Source organism: Callionymus lyra, chromosome 3, assembly GCF_982586985.1.
Source record: "Callionymus lyra chromosome 3, fCalLyr1.hap1.1, whole genome shotgun sequence".
Taxonomy (NCBI): domain Eukaryota; kingdom Metazoa; phylum Chordata; class Actinopteri; order Syngnathiformes; family Callionymidae; genus Callionymus; species Callionymus lyra.
This window is the reverse complement of record NC_141820.1, coordinates 28,185,936-28,204,449: the sequence shown is the minus strand read 5'-3', so window position 1 is coordinate 28,204,449 and position 18,514 is coordinate 28,185,936. Positions and strand designations below refer to the sequence as shown.

The 18,514-nt window shown below is 38.7% G+C and overlaps 1 protein-coding gene across 2 annotated transcripts; it reads right to left on the bottom strand.

The window, feature by feature from the left end:
• Positions 1 to 776: 776 nt before the first annotated feature.
• On the bottom strand, positions 777 to 18,367 carry LOC148084294 (CCR4-NOT transcription complex subunit 4-like). Of its 2 annotated transcripts, none has more exons than XM_087787389.1 (13): positions 18,178 to 18,367; positions 15,168 to 15,394; positions 14,891 to 15,088; positions 14,262 to 14,348; positions 13,205 to 13,306; positions 13,005 to 13,130; positions 12,794 to 12,918; positions 12,532 to 12,711; positions 11,921 to 11,972; positions 11,617 to 11,854; positions 10,874 to 11,374; positions 4,594 to 4,824; positions 777 to 3,254 (listed from the first exon to the last, which is right to left on the bottom strand). In XM_087787389.1, exons 2-13 carry the CDS (start codon positions 15,339 to 15,341, stop codon positions 2,992 to 2,994), a joined length of 2,277 nt encoding a protein of 758 aa, XP_087643515.1. In that variant the 5' UTR covers positions 15,342 to 15,394; positions 18,178 to 18,367; the 3' UTR covers positions 777 to 2,991. The 2 variants fall into 2 exon arrangements, with proteins under 2 accessions (XP_087643515.1, XP_087643516.1); XM_087787390.1 differs by having other exon boundaries at positions 11,617 to 11,851.
• Positions 18,368 to 18,514: the final 147 nt, after the last annotated feature.

Here is an 18,514-nt window from a genome sequence, read left to right as displayed (position 1 = left end):
TTTCAATTTGGTCAGTGTAGTCCCATGAAAATATATACTTAAATATCTGCAGAAATGTGAGAAAAATATTTTCATTTTTCAACTCTTTACAAAATAAGCAAAAATCTATTTCATACTTCCTACCTTGAAGAGTTGATACCCCAAAACCCGAGCACCTATTGTAGGTGTCTGGAGTGAGTCACGTCTCATATCCAATGATGGATATGGTTAGTAGAGTTTTATCCAATATGGGTGAGAAACCGCTACATCTGAACTGGTTACATGCTTTTTTTGCACATCCTATTAGGAGACATAAAACAAACATAAATGAGTCGCCGGAATCTGAGTCAGTTTTCGTTCTGGTTACTTCCGTTTCTGCAAGACACCCATTCTTGATACATACGTACACATTCATACAAGAGTGCAAGAACCGTTCTTCTCTGGCCTTGGAACTGATATTTCTACTCTTGGTGGTAAGAGTTAAGAGTAAGACCGGGTTTCAAAAGCGACCTCACATTTCACTTATGAAGGGTTTAAGATGACGTCAGTTAATAAAGTTCAAGCAGAAGTTGTCGTCTCTCGAGTCGACTCATGATATAGAAAACATTGAAACTATAAATATGTGTCGCTGACGTAGCATGCTGGTTATTTTTAACACCCTCCCACACGCTAGGATAACACTTTTGGAACATATTCTTTCAGGAAACACTACAGTTTGCCATCACCAACCTGGATAAATGACTGTTTCTCAAGAGCGTTGAACAAAAGAAAAACACTTTTTTTTTTCTCACTTTGCATCATTTATTTGAATTTCAGTTACAGATTTTGAGATCAGTTATTTTTCTTCATTTTTTTTCTTTTCAATTTAAGACACATTTAAGATTTAGAGAGATGTTAGACAGCGTTTCCGAGAGAAGATTGGGGACCTTAAAACACAACCCAGGAACTTTTTTTAAAATGACAAGTGTTCGAACAGTTGAAGTCGCTATCCCAGCACACACTGCCCGACCATGAGAGACACGAGCGTCAAACCAGTTATACTAGGATTCAAATACGGTATATTAAAAGTTGCAACTGCATTTTTCTTGTCGTTTTTCCACTCGTTTTACATGTGTTTTATTCCCTACATTTGTACAATTCGTTATCATTTACTATTCAAAAGATTAGTGTCTTTTTACCATTTCTACCCGTCACTTATCAAAACACGTCAGAGATTCATTGATGATTTTCTACGACAGATTCAACAACATTTAAATGCTTTTTTTCCCCCTTACTTTTACGATTAGAGACGCCTCAAAAGGTTCTTAAAAGCATTTTTGCTGCTAAACTGGGCAGAAAAATAATGGCACAAGAAAAATTGACGCTTTACGACATCTAATAAAGAGAAATGTTGCAACCTTAAAATCACAACGTTTCTTATTTACTGAAAAATAAACTGCAGATTTGCAAGAATAATCTTTTTTTCTTCCAAACCGCACTTAGTTTGAGAAACAACTGCTATAGTTTGGCACCAACGGTTAAATCAAAAGAAGTGTTCATCTGGCGCAGCCAAACTGATTTTAATTGACCTTGAAAGAGTCATAAATAATAAGATTTTCATCTTAATTGTGATTCAACAAAGTGAGCACTCCCAATCAAAACCTGCACTTCATCAGGACAAAAAAATAGAGCCACGATGCGTTCAGGTGCAGCGGTATTATAGGAATTTCAGTTCAGTTGTTGTTGTTTTTTTTAACTCTGACCTCACCTGAACGCACCACGCCAGAATCAAGAATTGATCTTGAATGAAAGCTTCCGATAAAAGATGAGGAAAAAAACCAAAAAAAACATGATTTCAAACATACTTGTGGCTGTGATGGAAAATAAAGCTACAGATCCATCTTGAAATACTTTGTTTTTGATCAGTTCTCTCCCAAAATAATAATCTACCAATAAAATCGACAAATCCCTTAAACCAAGTAATTATTTGAACAATGGCTGTCGGCATCAACAGAAATCTTTTATTCACAAGGTGCAGCTTGTTTTATGAAAACTAACGCCGGCTTTACACAATTTTCATGAATGCAGTATTTCTATCCATCATTCTAATTTCATAAAAGGGAGATATATATCATTCTGCAAGAGTCACTACTCGACCAGCATCTACACAACTATGAAGCTAGAAAATGTTGCCCGGATATATTGTATATTCTTTACCCTGGAGACTGAAAAGTTCACTGCAACTCATGGCTAAACAACAAACGTAACAAGAATCAACTTGAAAAATGCTGCTCCATATATAGCTATAGACCATGTTTGTCATCTTCAGTTTAGGAGTGTGGCAGAGAATCGCGTCTCAGCGAGACTTGAGCCTTCCCTCTTTAAACGACCATCTTTCACGATAGCTTTAGCTTTGGAGTGCAGTTGTGTTTAAAGTGCAAACGTAGCTAAAGTGCCAACATGCTTCCACAGCCAAAGTGTCAATGTGAACAACTGCAGATTATCAGACAATTTAATACTTGCTAGTTTTTGGGGGGGAAAAAAAACATCAATGTTTTCTGATTAATCAGAAAACGATTGGGTTTCCACCCTTAGGCCAGTAGGAAATTGAGTTTAACATGTTTTAAGCAGCTTGACATGATAGTAGATTGCAGCCTGATTCATAAAAGTGTACACCTTCGCTAAAGACAGGATCCATTACAGTTCCCTTAAGTAGAAAAATAACTGCTAAGCATATTGAAAAACGGGTGAAGTTTTTTATACTTTGCTTAATTTCACTCTATATTTAAAGCTATTTATTATACCTTATTTTTCACTAAATGACGCCAAGGTATTGAGGAATCTGTCCTGATGTGATGCATTAAAAAAGAAAAAAAAAAAAGAGAAGAAACTAAAATGAGTGATTCGGGGGTTCACGCAGAGGTCGGGCAGTAAGCATGTGCGGCTGGGGTAGCAGACTCCAAATCAAAGCCAGACAAAAACTCTGAACACTTTGGACGAGAAGGGAAATGTTAAATTGTCGGATGATTGGCATTAGTGATGCTTGACAGCAGCGTTCTGTAACCGATCCGCTTGGCTCTGAGTCGGGAAGAGCGTTTGGAACCCGGGCGGGGGGGAGTGGAACTGGCTGACGGGGCTCGGGTAGTGGACCCAGCCGGCTATGTGTGGGGGTGGCCGGCTCACCGGTGGGCCGCTGTGTGGGGCGGGGGTCTCCATCTCTGTGAGCGTCTGTAGGGATTTGAGCCAGTGTGGAGGATTGTCGTCCTGTAGCGAGTCGCGACCGGAGACCGCCACCCCTGCAGAGGACGGGCAAGTGGAACACAGAAGAGGTTTAGTCACGGTGAGGCAGGACGGAGTGTTTGGCAAACCAAAGATACTTATTGTATTTAGATCCACATAAATGGATAATGTGACACCAGTGTCCTTCCTGGCTGATCATCAACTATGTAGCAGTTTAATCAAACTTGAATTTAAATTAAGTCACACATCATCTGAAGAAACCTCTCTTTTGTCCAGAGTTATCTGGGGTTTTTGTTTGTCATATTAAGTCATTGTAGTTCTTAATAGTAGGCAGTCAGACTGGAAATTCATGGCCTTAATAATGATAATAAAAAAAGGCAGAAACACACAAGTGTTTTCTGATTCTTGCAATCATGACTAAAGCGAGTGGAGTGATTTTATTGGAATGTATTCTAGGATAACAAAACACTGGGGTCCATTATTTGATGGTAATAAACATATTCTGAAAACTATAAAAGTATCAACAATATAGTAACAAAATCTAAACTATCATTAATTATTAATCATCTAGAAATTAAAAAACAGAAATAGGGGTGTGTTATTTATATATATATATATATATATATATAAATAATATATAAATATATTTATATTATTTACTTTAGTATTTATTTTTATAGTATTTTATATAGTATTGTCGAGTACTTGACTCTGCCAGAATTTACAGACCACATGACACTTAAAGTCTTAACTGTTTTTCATTTGTTTTGAAACCAAAATATGTCCATCAACTTAAAAAGCTGCTTGAGTGGACTGTATCCTCTCGTCCTCAGTCATTTCTGGGATCTAGCAGGATTTCATTGTTCTTTTAGCTGCATTGGACTTAATGACACTGCCATCTAGAGGCAAGTTCATATGCAATATTGGCATGTAAATTGTACAATTAAAAAATAAATATTGTATACCCACTTTATTGTGTATAAAGATTTGTGTATAAATAATGAGCAATGATAAAAAATAAAGTTAATTTTAAGCAAACGTTTTCATTTAATATACATCAGTGTTGTTGAATATTAGTTGAAAGGAAATAAACCTTTTGATATTTAGTGTATCACTATATTCTCACAGCCTTAATCAGATTATTACATTTGACATCAAATTGTTGGGGATGGACTGAATTAAAAAAGTTATGGTATGTTGTAGCTAGCAGGCGAGTAGGATTTGATTGACATCTAAAACCTAATCTGTGTTGCAGGTGGGCGTGTTTTAATTGGAATTCTTGTCCTTTTGGGATGAGCTGCACCCCAGGACAGAGGAGGAGTAGATGGCAGCATAACGGACAGGAAAACATAAACAACAACAATTTAATGTCAATATTGAGTGCAGCAAACGTACCTGTGATGATAGCCGGGTCCATCCAGCTGGCTGTGCTGTCCCAAGAGTGTCTGTGGGGAACACTGTTGGAGACCGCCGGTGTCCCTGTGTGGTTGATGCTGGAAGAGGAGGATGACGATGAAGAAGAGGAGCTGGGCACGCCTCCAAAGTTGATATTTATGTTTGGCAAAAGCGCTCGCAGGCCGTCCTGCCACTCCTTCGTGTTCAAGCTCTCCCCGGGTCGGCCATTTTCTGCAGCGGATCAAAAAGAGAGGGAATCATTCTGACCGGCCCACTCAAAGCAGCCCAGAAACATCTTACTAGTGGTGGGCCTCAATCCCATAATGATATTATAGCTATGGTGTCAGCATCCATGTTTCAATGACAACAAACAAAACATCTTTATTTTACAATCAAAGAAAGAAAAAGCTTATTTAATAATTAAAGCAAAATATAAATGGTAAGTGGATATCTTAATACAAATCTGCTTCGAGATTGAAAAGCACTCTTGACAATGAATACCTCAGCCAAGGAGCTATATTCACATGGCTTTAAAAAAAAAAAACACAAAACTAAGTATTACATCATATCAATCAAAATCTAAACAATTCAACAGGGTTGAAGACATACGGGGCAGCAGTGAGACGCCATATAAGGGAATTCTTCTTAATCATAGTTTTACATGTTCTTAGTCGTCTTATTGTATTTTATCTTAACTCTCTGTGTGTTAAATATTTTGATTTTTACTTTTGTACAGTACTTGGTGGCCAAACTGACAGACGGTGAAACAAAGTGCTACAGGAATTACAAATGCTAAAAAGAACAACAACCATTATCAAGATAGTCAATTTAGTTTCAAAGCCAATTTGAAATATAAATTCCAATTAAAAGATCCATATACAATCAAAAAACAAACATTTCAACAAAAATAATCTTAATACAGAATTTCTGCTGCACACAGACTCCAAACCAGAGCATCATTCAAGGCAGAAACAAGTCATCTCCCTGAAGTATTCTCGCGCTGGTAGAACAATAGTTGACTCTTTTCCGTGTGTACCCGGCACTTTATTAATCCCCAGTTCAGGAGAATTCATGAACAGAGGCTGGTGCCAGCAACAATAATGGCTCACTGTGGACATTTAAACAATCCCAACAAGGGGACTTGGCAAAAGCTCTCACTCACTGCAATGTTGTAAAGTGGAACACATTTATTAGGAGGTTTAAAATATCGTCTTTCTTCATTTTTTCGCAATATTATAAAGTATATTATTGCCAGAGGGGTTTGTCATCGTAACTTCCTAGTACCTCCTTCTCAGAGTTGACTATATACACACTTATGTTTCCGTCTATGAGCTCTACTTCACAACACAGTAGCCGAAGAGCTGATAGTTTATCAATCAACTGGGTAGTTTAGGTTCCCATTAAAAGGATGAATAAAATAAAACTGATGCTTGAATTCTAAAAAACACATGCTCTATTACACATGCAGAAAAACCACCAATTTACTTTTAAAAATCTGTACACACTAGATGCAAAGATGCACCAGAAATACATAAACAAAGTCACTTTTATAAAATGGACACTTTTAATGTAAGCAACCCTCGTGGATCCGTCGTGTCTGTAAATGCAAATAAAATGTCTGCAGCGTTGCTAATAAAACCAGCGTGAAATTTGTTATAAAATGTCTACTGGAATACATTTACAGCTTCCAACATGAACAATACCGCCTACTCTAGCTAGATATTTTTTGAAATCCTTCATTACGAGCCTTCGGAACAATAGACTATATAAAATATTTCCTCATTAAAATAATAAAATGTGCGATTATTGAGATGTAAAAAATGATGCAACGGTTTCTCCTCGACTAATTCCCTGCAGAAGAAACCATACTTTGCATCACCCAGTTATAGTAGAACATATTTTATTGTACGCCTTTTATTATTCCCCAGGTTGGGGAGAACTTTCAGAGGCGGCCAGAGACGCAGGCAGGCACAATAAAGCCCTCACTGTGAAACTTAACGAGCATAAAGAAAAGCTGAATCTAGCGGCAGGACTTTCTATTTGTGAGGGGACGACAACTCTGCCAGTGAATTCATTATAACTCAAATAAGCGTGTGGGTAAATCTCGAGATGGCATTAAAAGGAGTGTTTGACGTCGAGTGTATCCATGTGCTGCCAAATAAAGTGGTTAAAAATATCGTGAAAAAGAAGGATAATTTAGTCATCTCATTTTATCTCTAGTGTTTTCTACCTCTACCATATTTACCTCAATATATGACCAATCGTTACAATATGTCCGGTCGATCTTAAACTGGGTGTTCTCCCAAGAAAAAGTCAGCTCAGTGCGGAGATGAACGCGAGTCACAAATGATACATGGTTGGATTAGCAATACTTTTGCTGCCACGTGTGAATGAGAGGCAGCGTCAGCTCCGAGCGTCAGCAGCGTCGAGACGGATGACGACAGTAACGAGACCGAGAGTCGTGACAAAAAATGTCAGCGGGGGGAATAAGGAGGTGTCACTTTCAGCACTTGATGTATTACAGCGTCCATTAAGAAAAGGGGTTGGCAGTTATTTCCAAAACCATGGGCTATGGATTCGTGAGCACTGAGCCTGATATCTGAAGCTAGCAACTTAAACATCTATAAATCATTCATTAGTGTCAGGAATAGGGCTGGGTATTGAATTTTCAACACTGGTACTAGTAGAGAAACCTGCACTTTGTTACCTCTTCCTGAACAATGTTTTTTTTAAAGATCAATTCTAAAGAAAAGATGATTAGTACTTTGTGTTTACCTTTTTTTGTTTAATTTGTCAGCTTTAGCAAATTTCTCATCTAAAATATAAATAAATCCCAGTTGCTATCAAGTGAAAAACTAATCTGATGCTCACTGCCATTGTCACAAGTTAGTTTTGGTAACAAAAATACAACGAAGCATTCGATACTAAAAAAAACTGCCAGAATTCAATACCCAGCCCTAGTCAAGAGGCAATTATCGCTTCTATTTACTATCCAGCAAGAGTAGATTTTATCTACTTTCGAGCAAGAGTCGATAACATTTTCTAGACTATAAAATCTCAAACAGAAGATGCCCTGGTGATGACCTTTAACAATACAGTTAGCAGACAACCCCAAAAGCCTCTTTGTACAATTCATAACAGAGACGGACGGATGTGATGATGCTTTGAATCCAGGCAGGTCGGCCAGAGCCCAGACTGGAGCAGGTTAATTATTCAGCCGCTCCGTTTGCAGCGCTTTCTTCTCTTCCCTGTGGTTGAGAGTTTGACTACTTCACGGTAGCGGCTAATGAAACACTGCAGACAGCATATCTCACGAGGAAGACAAGCCCTTTTTCCTGTTGCCATAGTTCTCTGAATAATAAATGCTAATTGACACAGTGATTGTTGGCCGAGGAGCTCATTAATTCCCACAGCCGACTTCCTTCAACACCACTTAACAATTCAATCCAAACACAGAGAGACTATGAAATAAGCCATTATAACAAGCATTTGAATTAAAAAACAGATGATGAGAAAACACTGCCCTTCTTTACCATCGCTCTGTGATCTCTGCATCGCTCTTACTCCGACGCCTTTTCTTAATTCGCGCCGTCTAGGAGGGAGGCATTAAAACCAACCACTATATTTCTATTTGCATCCCTGGATAAACAAGGCCCACCATCTTTTATTTATAAGTCTGGGAGCTGCCTTCAACATCGTTTCTAACCAAGTTATCCAATGGCACTCGATCAGAGGGTGGAATTATTTATCAATAAATTAGCAGGTGTCCATTTAAACAGCTACCAAAGGAAGTGCCATCAGTCAATAAAGTCTCATTCTCTTCTTCGGCTCTCTACGGTGTAAGATTTGAACGTTAAGACTCGTTTATGGTTTTCTTTTAATTCAGAATCTCTTAGGCTAAAAACACTGAACGGACTGATCTTTGCCTGAAGTCTATGCATTTCCAAAAAAGCTGCGGAAGCGACAGACATCGGGTTATTATTAATGAAAAGCCTTCTCTGCACACCATCTGCAGGTGATGTCACATACAAGAGGAGGAAGGACTACACGAGCGTAGCCCTTTGTCTACATGTGATTGCATTTCTAAGTCTACTTGAGACAAACAACCATTTTCAACTTCTGAAATGTCTTACAAGCAGTGTTGAGGACACGAAAATCAGATACTTACATGCAAAAAAAAGACACAGGTAGGGTCAGGTGGAAGAAGAAAACATCACCAGATTTAACTAAATATCCATCCACATAAATTGAATCATCTGTTCCTTGTCCTAAATCATTTGTAAATAGTTCCAAAATATACATTTTGTGTTAAAAGGACAACGACACCTCCTTGGGGGAGGTACAAACTGTTAAGCACAACAAGCAGTGCATGGAATGGCAAGTATTGGAAGAGGGTCAGAGAGTTAACAATGTCCCCCGAGAAACATGCAGTGGTCTTGTATTGAAGTGTTTTACAGGAAGCAATTGGTTCTGTATTTGCAAAGTCTCCCAACAGAAGATTGGTGCCATCAACCCCATCTCTCCTAATGAATTAATAACTCGTTCTCCCTCCGTCTCTTCCTGACTAATGTAGTATTAGACGATTCTTATTTGAGAGAACAAGGTTTTTATCATTGTGATAAAGGTTTAAACATTATCGTTTCTTGAATCATTTTAAGACAAAACTAACACCCAGTACCTTTTATGTATATGTAAATATCTGCCATCCATGATCCGACAGCATTTATATTTCAAAACCTTCCAGAAACCCACTTTAAAGACGGGTGCTAACATGAGCTCCGAGATTCGTGCAACATCGAACAAATCAACTTTGAGGACAAAATGTCCACTTGCTGCCCAATAATCTGAGCCTCTGATAGGTGCCAGGATTACCAGATGGTCAGTGTTGTTCACTTCTATTAGGCTTCTCACAGCCGAGTGCTGTTCCGAATACGTTTTGAAAAACAAGATGGTCGGACTATAAATGACTAACTGTAGATAATGAATTGTTATCTGGTTTATATCTTTATGACTCACAGCTGTTAAATGAAACTCGGTGAGGTTGTTTGAATAATAATTTATGTGTTGGGACAGCAATGGGACTTGATGGCTGAAGAATAGGCCGCGAATATCACAACACTTATGGTTGAATGACATGTATAAAGTATAAATTATAAAGTATTGCGAGTAAACATCGTAGGCTTGACAAAAAACAGTTTTAACAAAAAGGTTGGGAACTAAAGCAGATTCACTGACAATTGTCTGGACTTGGCCTAAATCTCAGAAACTCCTGCATGGATTTAGCATGAACAAATATATTCATGTTTATAAAGGACAACGCCAGTCAGTCATCCTGTCAGACTAAAGGAACAGATGGGGACGGATTAAAAAAAAAAATTCCCTGGCAAGTTTTATACTAATGCAACGTGAAGTATCCTCAAGTAACCACTGCGCTAAGGAGACAGGTGACCAGCAGATAACATAAATCGAACAGACAGGAACTTGTAATTCTACAGTTAAGGCAACGAAGTTTCAAGTGGATAGGACACCACTAAGGCTGAGAGACAGAAAGCACTAAAATATACGTCACTGAAAACAACAACCAGACATAAATCTGTGGAAGATCAGGACAGGGAAGCAGCTACAACTTTGAAAACAGACAAGCCAGGAATGTTCTGTCAAATCCTGTAGAGATCACATCATCCCTGGGATCAGATATACTCTGTTCAATGACATGCATATCAAAGTTTAATATACATTAGTTATGCATGTCAAAATGATCTTTTATTGGTCTCTATTGTAATTTCGAAAAAGGAATGACATCAACTTAATTTTGAGGCAATCCCAAGAAGGTAAGATGATGTTGATAAATGATGGGTAAGTGCAGCAGTTTAGGATGGGACGCCCCCGTGTGGCCAAAGCGTTGAACATGAGCCATTATGGGTTATAAGATAAGTTGTTTTTTTCTGATTCTCTCTGAAAAGAAAAAAAACTCTAAAAACTCATGATAATCATTTGAATATCAAATCATTGTTTTTAAAAACCAGATAAGAGCTTATTTAACAAAAAATATATGTAATGGAAATGAGTATTAAAGGCTTCAAACACAGTTAAGAACTAAAATAGGTATAATTCAAATATTAATTTAAAGACTATATTAATCATATGAAGACGTTTTCCTAATTATTTTGGCAAAGTCAGCTTCATCCACCTTCACAAACCAATGGTCACCATTTTTTAAATGAGACATGAAGAGTGCCATTATCACTCGAGGATAATCTAGAGATGAAAAAGCTCGTACCTGTGACTTGTATCCCTCCTGGTCCACTCTTGTAGTTCCCTGAAGAAATGTTCAAGTCCAAAAAGTTGCTGTGTGCAGTCGAGGCCGACGGACTGATGATGTCGTTTAAGTGCACAGCGTGAGACGACACTGCAGAAGAGTTCATCCAAGACTGATGCGGGTGGGATGAGGAGTTTATGGAGGATAAAGGAAAGCTGAAGGAGTTGTACAGTCCACAATGCAGGTTTTGAGACGGAGCCCCATTGGCTGGAGAGTGGTTCGGGGGTTTGTTGGGAAAGAAGCTTGGCAAATGACTGTGGGAACCATTGGGGAAAGAGGAGGCGACGCCGTTCTCAACCGCGAGCTCCTTCTCTATGAGGTCCGCCAAAGCCTTTCGGGTGATGTCGAAGGGGTCAAAGCCAAGATCGTCATCCTGCTGCTGCTGCTGCATCTGCTGCTGATTGGAAGAGCCAAACCCAAATGCTGCTTGCCAGTCAGTTGATGAGGACACTGGGATGGTATCTGTTTGTAAAGAGGAAGATCAGATCATGTAAAGGAAAATGTAAAATTAACTTTATCAGATTTGTCAAGGCCTGAAATCATAAGGTTTTGATAATGATCATAGGAAAATGATTGATATCATTGATAGGAATTGTGTATCCAATTGACTAGATTTAATAAATGCAGGGTAACACCATTTAATAATTAGAGCTTTTCTACATGTAATATTTTCTATGTCATTCCAACAATACGTTTCATCTTACCGGAGGTGAAAAGGCTATGTGGTTCAGGAGCTGTGGGCCATTCAGGGGCTGTGTTCAGTCCACTCTGTCCCATCGACACTGGGTTTGGATGTCTGAAGTTGCTGTTGTCTGAAAACAGTGACTGGGAGTCCGACGTGGGCGTCTCGAATATTGATAAAGCTGCATGGCCTGAGAGTCTGATGGGAACTACGTGGCTCGCCTTACTAAAGCCAGGTGGAGGCGACGGCGATCGTGGCTGCTACAATAAAAATAAAAATTGGTCAAGCATGTTATGAACAGGAATCCATTATCGACAAAACCTTACCGTCTGTGAAGTTTCAGCTACACCGTTCACATCAGGTAGTTCTTCAGTAGGGCTGTAGAAGACAAGCAAAGTCAATAATAAGTTTCCTGTGGGAGAAACCGGCAGCACTCACAACAACTTCTCATGTTGGATGTTCACAGTCGCATTATAAATGACTGTTTGCTGTTTTTAATGGGACACAATAACTCAATTTAAAGCGGTGTATAGTATATGAGGCGTAAAGTCGCCAAACCAAACAACATTTACATGAAGATGAGAAGCAACATTAAGTTAATAGAATGCAGCCAAGAGTGCTTCTCACATCAAACTACTCATCGCAGTAAGACATCAGTTGAAAGACAAATTTCATCCATAATATCTGCTGAATTTACTGGAATGTAGTAAAACTATTTCTGTTATCAGATGCAGATGAAAACATTTTTTTAATTATCCCTGAAATTGGGGTTGTGAAGGACTTTCTGAAAGTATTTCAGTTAAAATCGTCACTAAATGTTCATTATGGGACAAGGAAGAGATAAATTCAAGGATTTAGCTGCTGCGCTAATAGGTTTAAATGCAAAATAAAATAATCTTTATTTCCTTACGCTATATATGTTTTGTGTATAACTTACCTAGCAGGGTCACAGTTTGTCAAAAACGGGGAGAGCTCCGAGTCAAGGCCATGGTTGGATTCATGTGCAGGCTCCTCTGGAGTCAAGTGTTCAGTGTCACAGAAGTCCAGCGGAGGACTGTAGTCTGATGACCTTCCATCAGACGAATCCTCTGGAGGTTCAAAGTCTTCTTTGCTTGAGCTGTTTGAAAACACCAGCAGTTATTCATCCGCTTTTAATGAGTTGTAATGATAAATAATGTAAACACACGCAACTATCTCACCTCTGTAGTGAAGTGGCTTTGTCCTTTGGTTTCTCTCCGGTCACAGCTGTGGTCTGAACTATGGCGGGATTCCGTTTGTTTAAGTCTTGAAATAATTTAAGTTCATACTCTTGATGCTTCGCTGCCTGTGTGTGAATGAGCAGATACATCTCAATTATATTCACTTTTACATTTATTATGCATTACATGACGTTCAATAAGCTTTGCTTACCTGCATCTCCTCTTTTGTAAAACTAGCAGATTCATCCCCAAGTTCGTGGAGATACATGCAGTCAGGTTTGGGACACTGCATACTCTTGAGAAAGTAGCTGCAGTACTTGGTGGTTCCTAAAGAAGCCTTGCAAACGCAGAAGCCCAAATTCAGACACTGTTGAATTGGCTGTATAAACACAGAGTGTGTTAGCAACTTACCTTGAGGAGTCTGCCGTCAATCACCAGATTATTGACACACTGGATCGCCCTGAGAGCATCATCACACCGTATAAAGGTGACATAGGCACTGGCACTGGGTCCCTGGATAGGAGTTCAATTCATAAATATCACTTTCAAAACAAGTAATGAAGACCTAAGAAGCTTTTTTCTCAACGTTTGATTTAAAATTGAGAAGCATACTCAAGTGAACTGGCCATAACGTGGCCTCCTGAGGTCAAAGGTATTCATCTATCCATCGATCTATCCTTGCTAATAACTTAAAGACTGTGTGTGAGACTTGTTCACTAGTGCAAAGGACTTACACAAATGTGGAATGGCATGCTATGACAAGCCTGCTTTTATATAAAGCTCTTCACCTTTCATCAAACCTTTAGACCAAATCATTTTAAAGATGACTAACAAAGGATTTGTATTTATTAAAGGACAAAGTAATTGTCAGTTTTCATTCTGGCAATTTAAATAGCAATACTTTAAAGCTCTCCTATCAGAAAATTGTAATCCCAGTGTTATCAACACAATGCTGCGGTTTCAGTACAGAATAACACAATTAAAAGAGATGCCTCTATTAATAACGGGAGTCTTTTTACTCCATCTAATTTACAATCTTTATATTTTACTAAGGATATTAAAAAAAAGATCTAACACTGAAGAACCAACGATGGAAGGAACAAGTACAGAGAAGGCGACCACCATCAAGTCAACAGTGAGTAGACAGATCTCTGTCAGTTCCTCGAACTCCTCTTGAATCTTGTGACGTAGTGGTTTCAAGAGAATTGTATTCATTGGAAATCAGTTAAGGTTAGAACAAGATATGTTCGTTGACAGTGACGTTTCAGAAGAGAGATTGTAGAGCTAAATCTGAACAGAAGAGAAAAGGCAGGGCCCTGAGGAGCCCTGGCAGCTAGTAAAGGTTAAAATCCTCATGAAGACCTTGTTATTACCCATATAGAATTCAATGGAGTAAACGATTGATACTAGAATGTAATCTATTTAAAAGGTCAGAAGGTCATAAATAGGTTTTTTTTTCTTCCCTCACCTGTGAACCCGCATATGATGTGCTGTTGTTGATGACCACTTTGTGGATCTTTCCAAATTTCCCAAAATAATCTGGCTTCTTTAAAACCTATGAAGATTAAGAACAGGAAATCAATACAAATAGTGAAGGAACATTGTACACAAAGCATTTGTGGCTGGCTGTGAATTTGCTATGAAGCGCTGCCAATTGATTGATATCAGGCTCCTGAAAACCATGTATTAGGGTACGAAGAGTTATAGCTAAAACAAATAGTGTCAAAAATGTTTAATACCAGGTAGAAAGTCTTTTGACTAAACAAAAAAAAAATTACGAACTCTGACTTGCACTTGAGACTTTAGAATATTTGTTTTAAACGTTACTTTATTTGTGATTATAAAATGGTATCCTTTGTGTGAATGTACTATGTTCTTGAAAGAGAAAGTTGGCAGTTCTGCCCGTCACCTTTTATTCCTGTGCTTTAAAGTGAAGTGGCCAAACTAGATAGATAGATAAACATTTGATATCATTTTAAATGTTGACTTAATGCAAAACCTTTTCATGAAAAACAAACTGCACAATTGATTCCCACTTAAAAAATGTAGTCACAAGTGTGTTTAGATGAGAATTCAACAGTAGGCTTTGATGTTCACCTCGGGATCAGCCAGCCTGTGAGACAGCCCTACTACAAACACCAGGTTCTTCTGGACCACTCGGACACTAGCGAGGTGTTTGCGGCTCTCTGTGACTTTCTGCTTCTTTTCGTTTTGCTTCTGCTTCTTTTCAGTCTTGATTTTCTGCAGCTCAGCCTGAGAGAGTGGTTTATAGACAGCGGGGTCCTCTGGATAAGGCTGCGGCAAGACATTATAACAATCAATTATACTATTACGTGCGAGCTGGAAGAACATCAAACAGGTGAGCAGACGCTACCTTCCTGCAGGCGGGACAAAGACCGTTCTCATCCGTCCTGATTCGATGCCAGCAGAAGCGGCAAATCTGGTACCCACAGGTGCACGGAAAGAAGTGGACGTCGTCAATCTCAAGCTGCTCCAGACACAGCGGGCAGTCCACTGGGTCATCCTTTAAATCGGAGCGTCTGGACATTCCACTAGACTGAAATGGAACCGTGTTCACAGATCAGAAGCAATAGCAGCAACCTGAGAAGAAGCACATTGGTTGGTTTAAGAACGATGAGTTATGCTATCAAGAGATTAGAAGACTATTGTGGAAATAATTGTGGTCACAAGACTACTGTAAACATTTTGTTTTGACTCTACATACTAACTATATAAATGTTTGTAAAAATACAGATCAAGTACGTAAAGATTAAATGTTTGATATAAAAACGTTATTACATGTACAACACTTTATAATAGAGATGTATAGATTTTTAGGGGAATTTGGGTAATGCATTCAATCTGTTTTGACATTAAGCACTGCAGCCATGAAACATATTTGCAGAGCAAAAAATATTTTTCTTTGCCCTAGATTACATCTTCATGTCATTACCTAAAGCAGCCTTTGAGCAAAGAATGAAAGAGAATCCCTGGTCTATGTGTTTTCACTGTCAACAATACACAAACTTCATCAGTACACAATTGAACGTGCCGTTTTCTTTGCTTTGTGATCAAGTATTGGGGCTGAATTAAATAGTGTTTAAATGATGGTAGGATGTACATTACAGTTAAATCAAGAAAATGCTGATCATTATTTTCGTTTTTGCCTCTAGTGTTGTGTAGTGTAGTTGTGCTGAAAAGGTCAAGATTGACTCTAGTAAGTAGGAAATCTACAGGGCTCTCGCAAGCGCACAAACTCCTGGTAAGAACCCTGATGAACATACACAAATTATACATGGCTGTTGTTTGACATGCATTTTCTGACATTTGGTAGGCGTATAAACAGCAATGTATTTTGTATGTTAATTTATGTCGAGTTTAAACAGCAGTGTACTTTGTATGTTAATTTATGCTTGTGACAACAGCATGTGTAAAAACACACAGACCTCACCAACATCACAAACTAACCTCTAAGCAAGGCTATGTGACGAAACATTTGACATTCATTTTAAGGGGTTGATGGGGGGGAGGTTTGTTTTTGGAAAAATATAGATTATCTTCTATAATATTCAACACAACATACATTTCAATACATGTTGGGGACCAGTGCTATACTCAGTGTTTAATGATAAGTTATTGAGCACTTTGTTATTTTTCATTAAAAAATATGTCCATTTACAAATTCAGCACTGATTTATTTACATGTCTTTATGACATTGGTATGTTTGTATACATGTCGATAGAAGGGTCAAAGTAGGCGCGTGTCTCAGTGCCTCTACATCAATAAGAAGTTCATTAAATTATTTCCCATTCCGTGTGCACGTGCTGCATTGCAGTGCCACCAGAATCTTAGGAGTCTTTGGTTTATATATATTTTTCAATGCAAGGTATTCTTAACTATAACAACTGGAAGTCGCCGTTACTCTGATCAGTCTTCGGTTTATAGTTTGACAAGTATTGAACTTCAAAGTCCGACTTAATTGACAGATTTCAACTTTGCACAATAATGATTGGATGCCTACATTCAGGCTTCTTTCTCCTTTAATATATTTGGGATGTTCACAAACACTTCTTTTTTATAAAAACATACAAATGAGACAGTGTAGTGTGGTAGAACCCTCAGATCCGCTCAAACGAAGTATAGAAATAAAGACTTGTATAACAACGCATGTCTTTGAGGATTTGTGTACTACTACAGTAAAACCAGCTCAACATAGCCATCACTCCATGTTCTTTTTCTTTATGTACACAGTCCTTCAATGCACTTGTGCCATGCTCTTCTCCGTTTGTTCGTTCAACATTGCGACACAATATAGGCCTGTCATGTGTTTTACATAATAGTCGGTGTGTTTGTATGGACAAGTGAAATGGTGCCGTGTTTATATACCAGTGGACACAGGACTGATTTTCTCTCACTTCAGATTGTAACCAAAGTAAGAATAATTTGATTTAAAATAACTCACAACAGCACTTTTAGTTATGCCAACATGGTCACTAGAATTAAGACATGGTCAGCAAAAAAACATATGAAGATAATATGACCAGGAGGAAGTGTTGGAATAAAATATTGTCTTGTACATGTATTGAATACGTTTTATTAAAAGATAATGATCTTAAATCAGCAGGTACTAGATATTTTGTAATATTCTTATCATATTTTAGAATAGGCATCTGATAAGACACGAGTTGTCGTTTAAATAGATAAAACATATTTTAAGATGATTGAAGACCCTTAGTTAAGTTAGCTGTTCTTCAAGTAGTTTATTTTCTATTAAATATATCTTATACATAGTCGTCTTCATAAAATATCAGCAGCAGAGGAAAGAAAACAGTAATAAATCGAACTATATGTTAAGAAGTTACAAACTCCACATCGAGCGATAAGAAATGAGCCATGTTTGCAACGGCATAATAGATTTTTTTTATTAACAACTTATTTACGATATATACAGTATTTAAATGATCAACTACTCTCGCTAAGTGCATCGAAAGCTAGGCTAGGCTAAGGAATGCTAGGCTATGCTAACACCGGTTGGACTGCGGGTCCGTCAGATCTCTGGCGTCCGCCAACGTTGACAGGCGGTGACAAGACTCACAATCTGGTGGTCCTGGAATAATAAACAACATGGAGGTAGTGGGTTTAAACCCAACTGGTGCGTTAGTTTGTTAATATGCTGCATTTCCATAGGCGGTCACCGAGAGGAGTTTACGCGGCCTGCGCTACTACCGGCGCTACCCCCCCTCATCCTCCTTCAAACACCGACATGAGTGACGCTTTTTCTCGGGTGACAACGAAGGCCAGTGATGACGGTGACAGCGGGGCGACTGACACTCGGACGTCTGGTGATATTTGACGAGAAAACCGCGCCTGACTGGATACTCACCCTGGTAGGACTCTAGACCAGGATGTTGAGGTAGAAGTCACTCGGGTAAACTAGTTCCGGCTCAAACGACAGGTCCTCTGCGGAAGTTGACCTGAACCACCGGGACTCGCTTCTGTGTCACTTTACTCGCTTGTTCCGCTGCTGGCGTCAGAAAACCACCACAAGTAGTGGAGGAAACACCAGAGGCAACTCGCTGGATCAAGTGAGTCTGCGGCTGCGCAAGAAGGGTCTTCAACGTTCCCCCTTCGCGAGGGGTTGTGGGTAGTGGAGTTCGTGAACTTTGCGTATGCAGAGAGGGCTCGGAAAGTCGGAAGGTATCAGGGAATTTATTACGTGA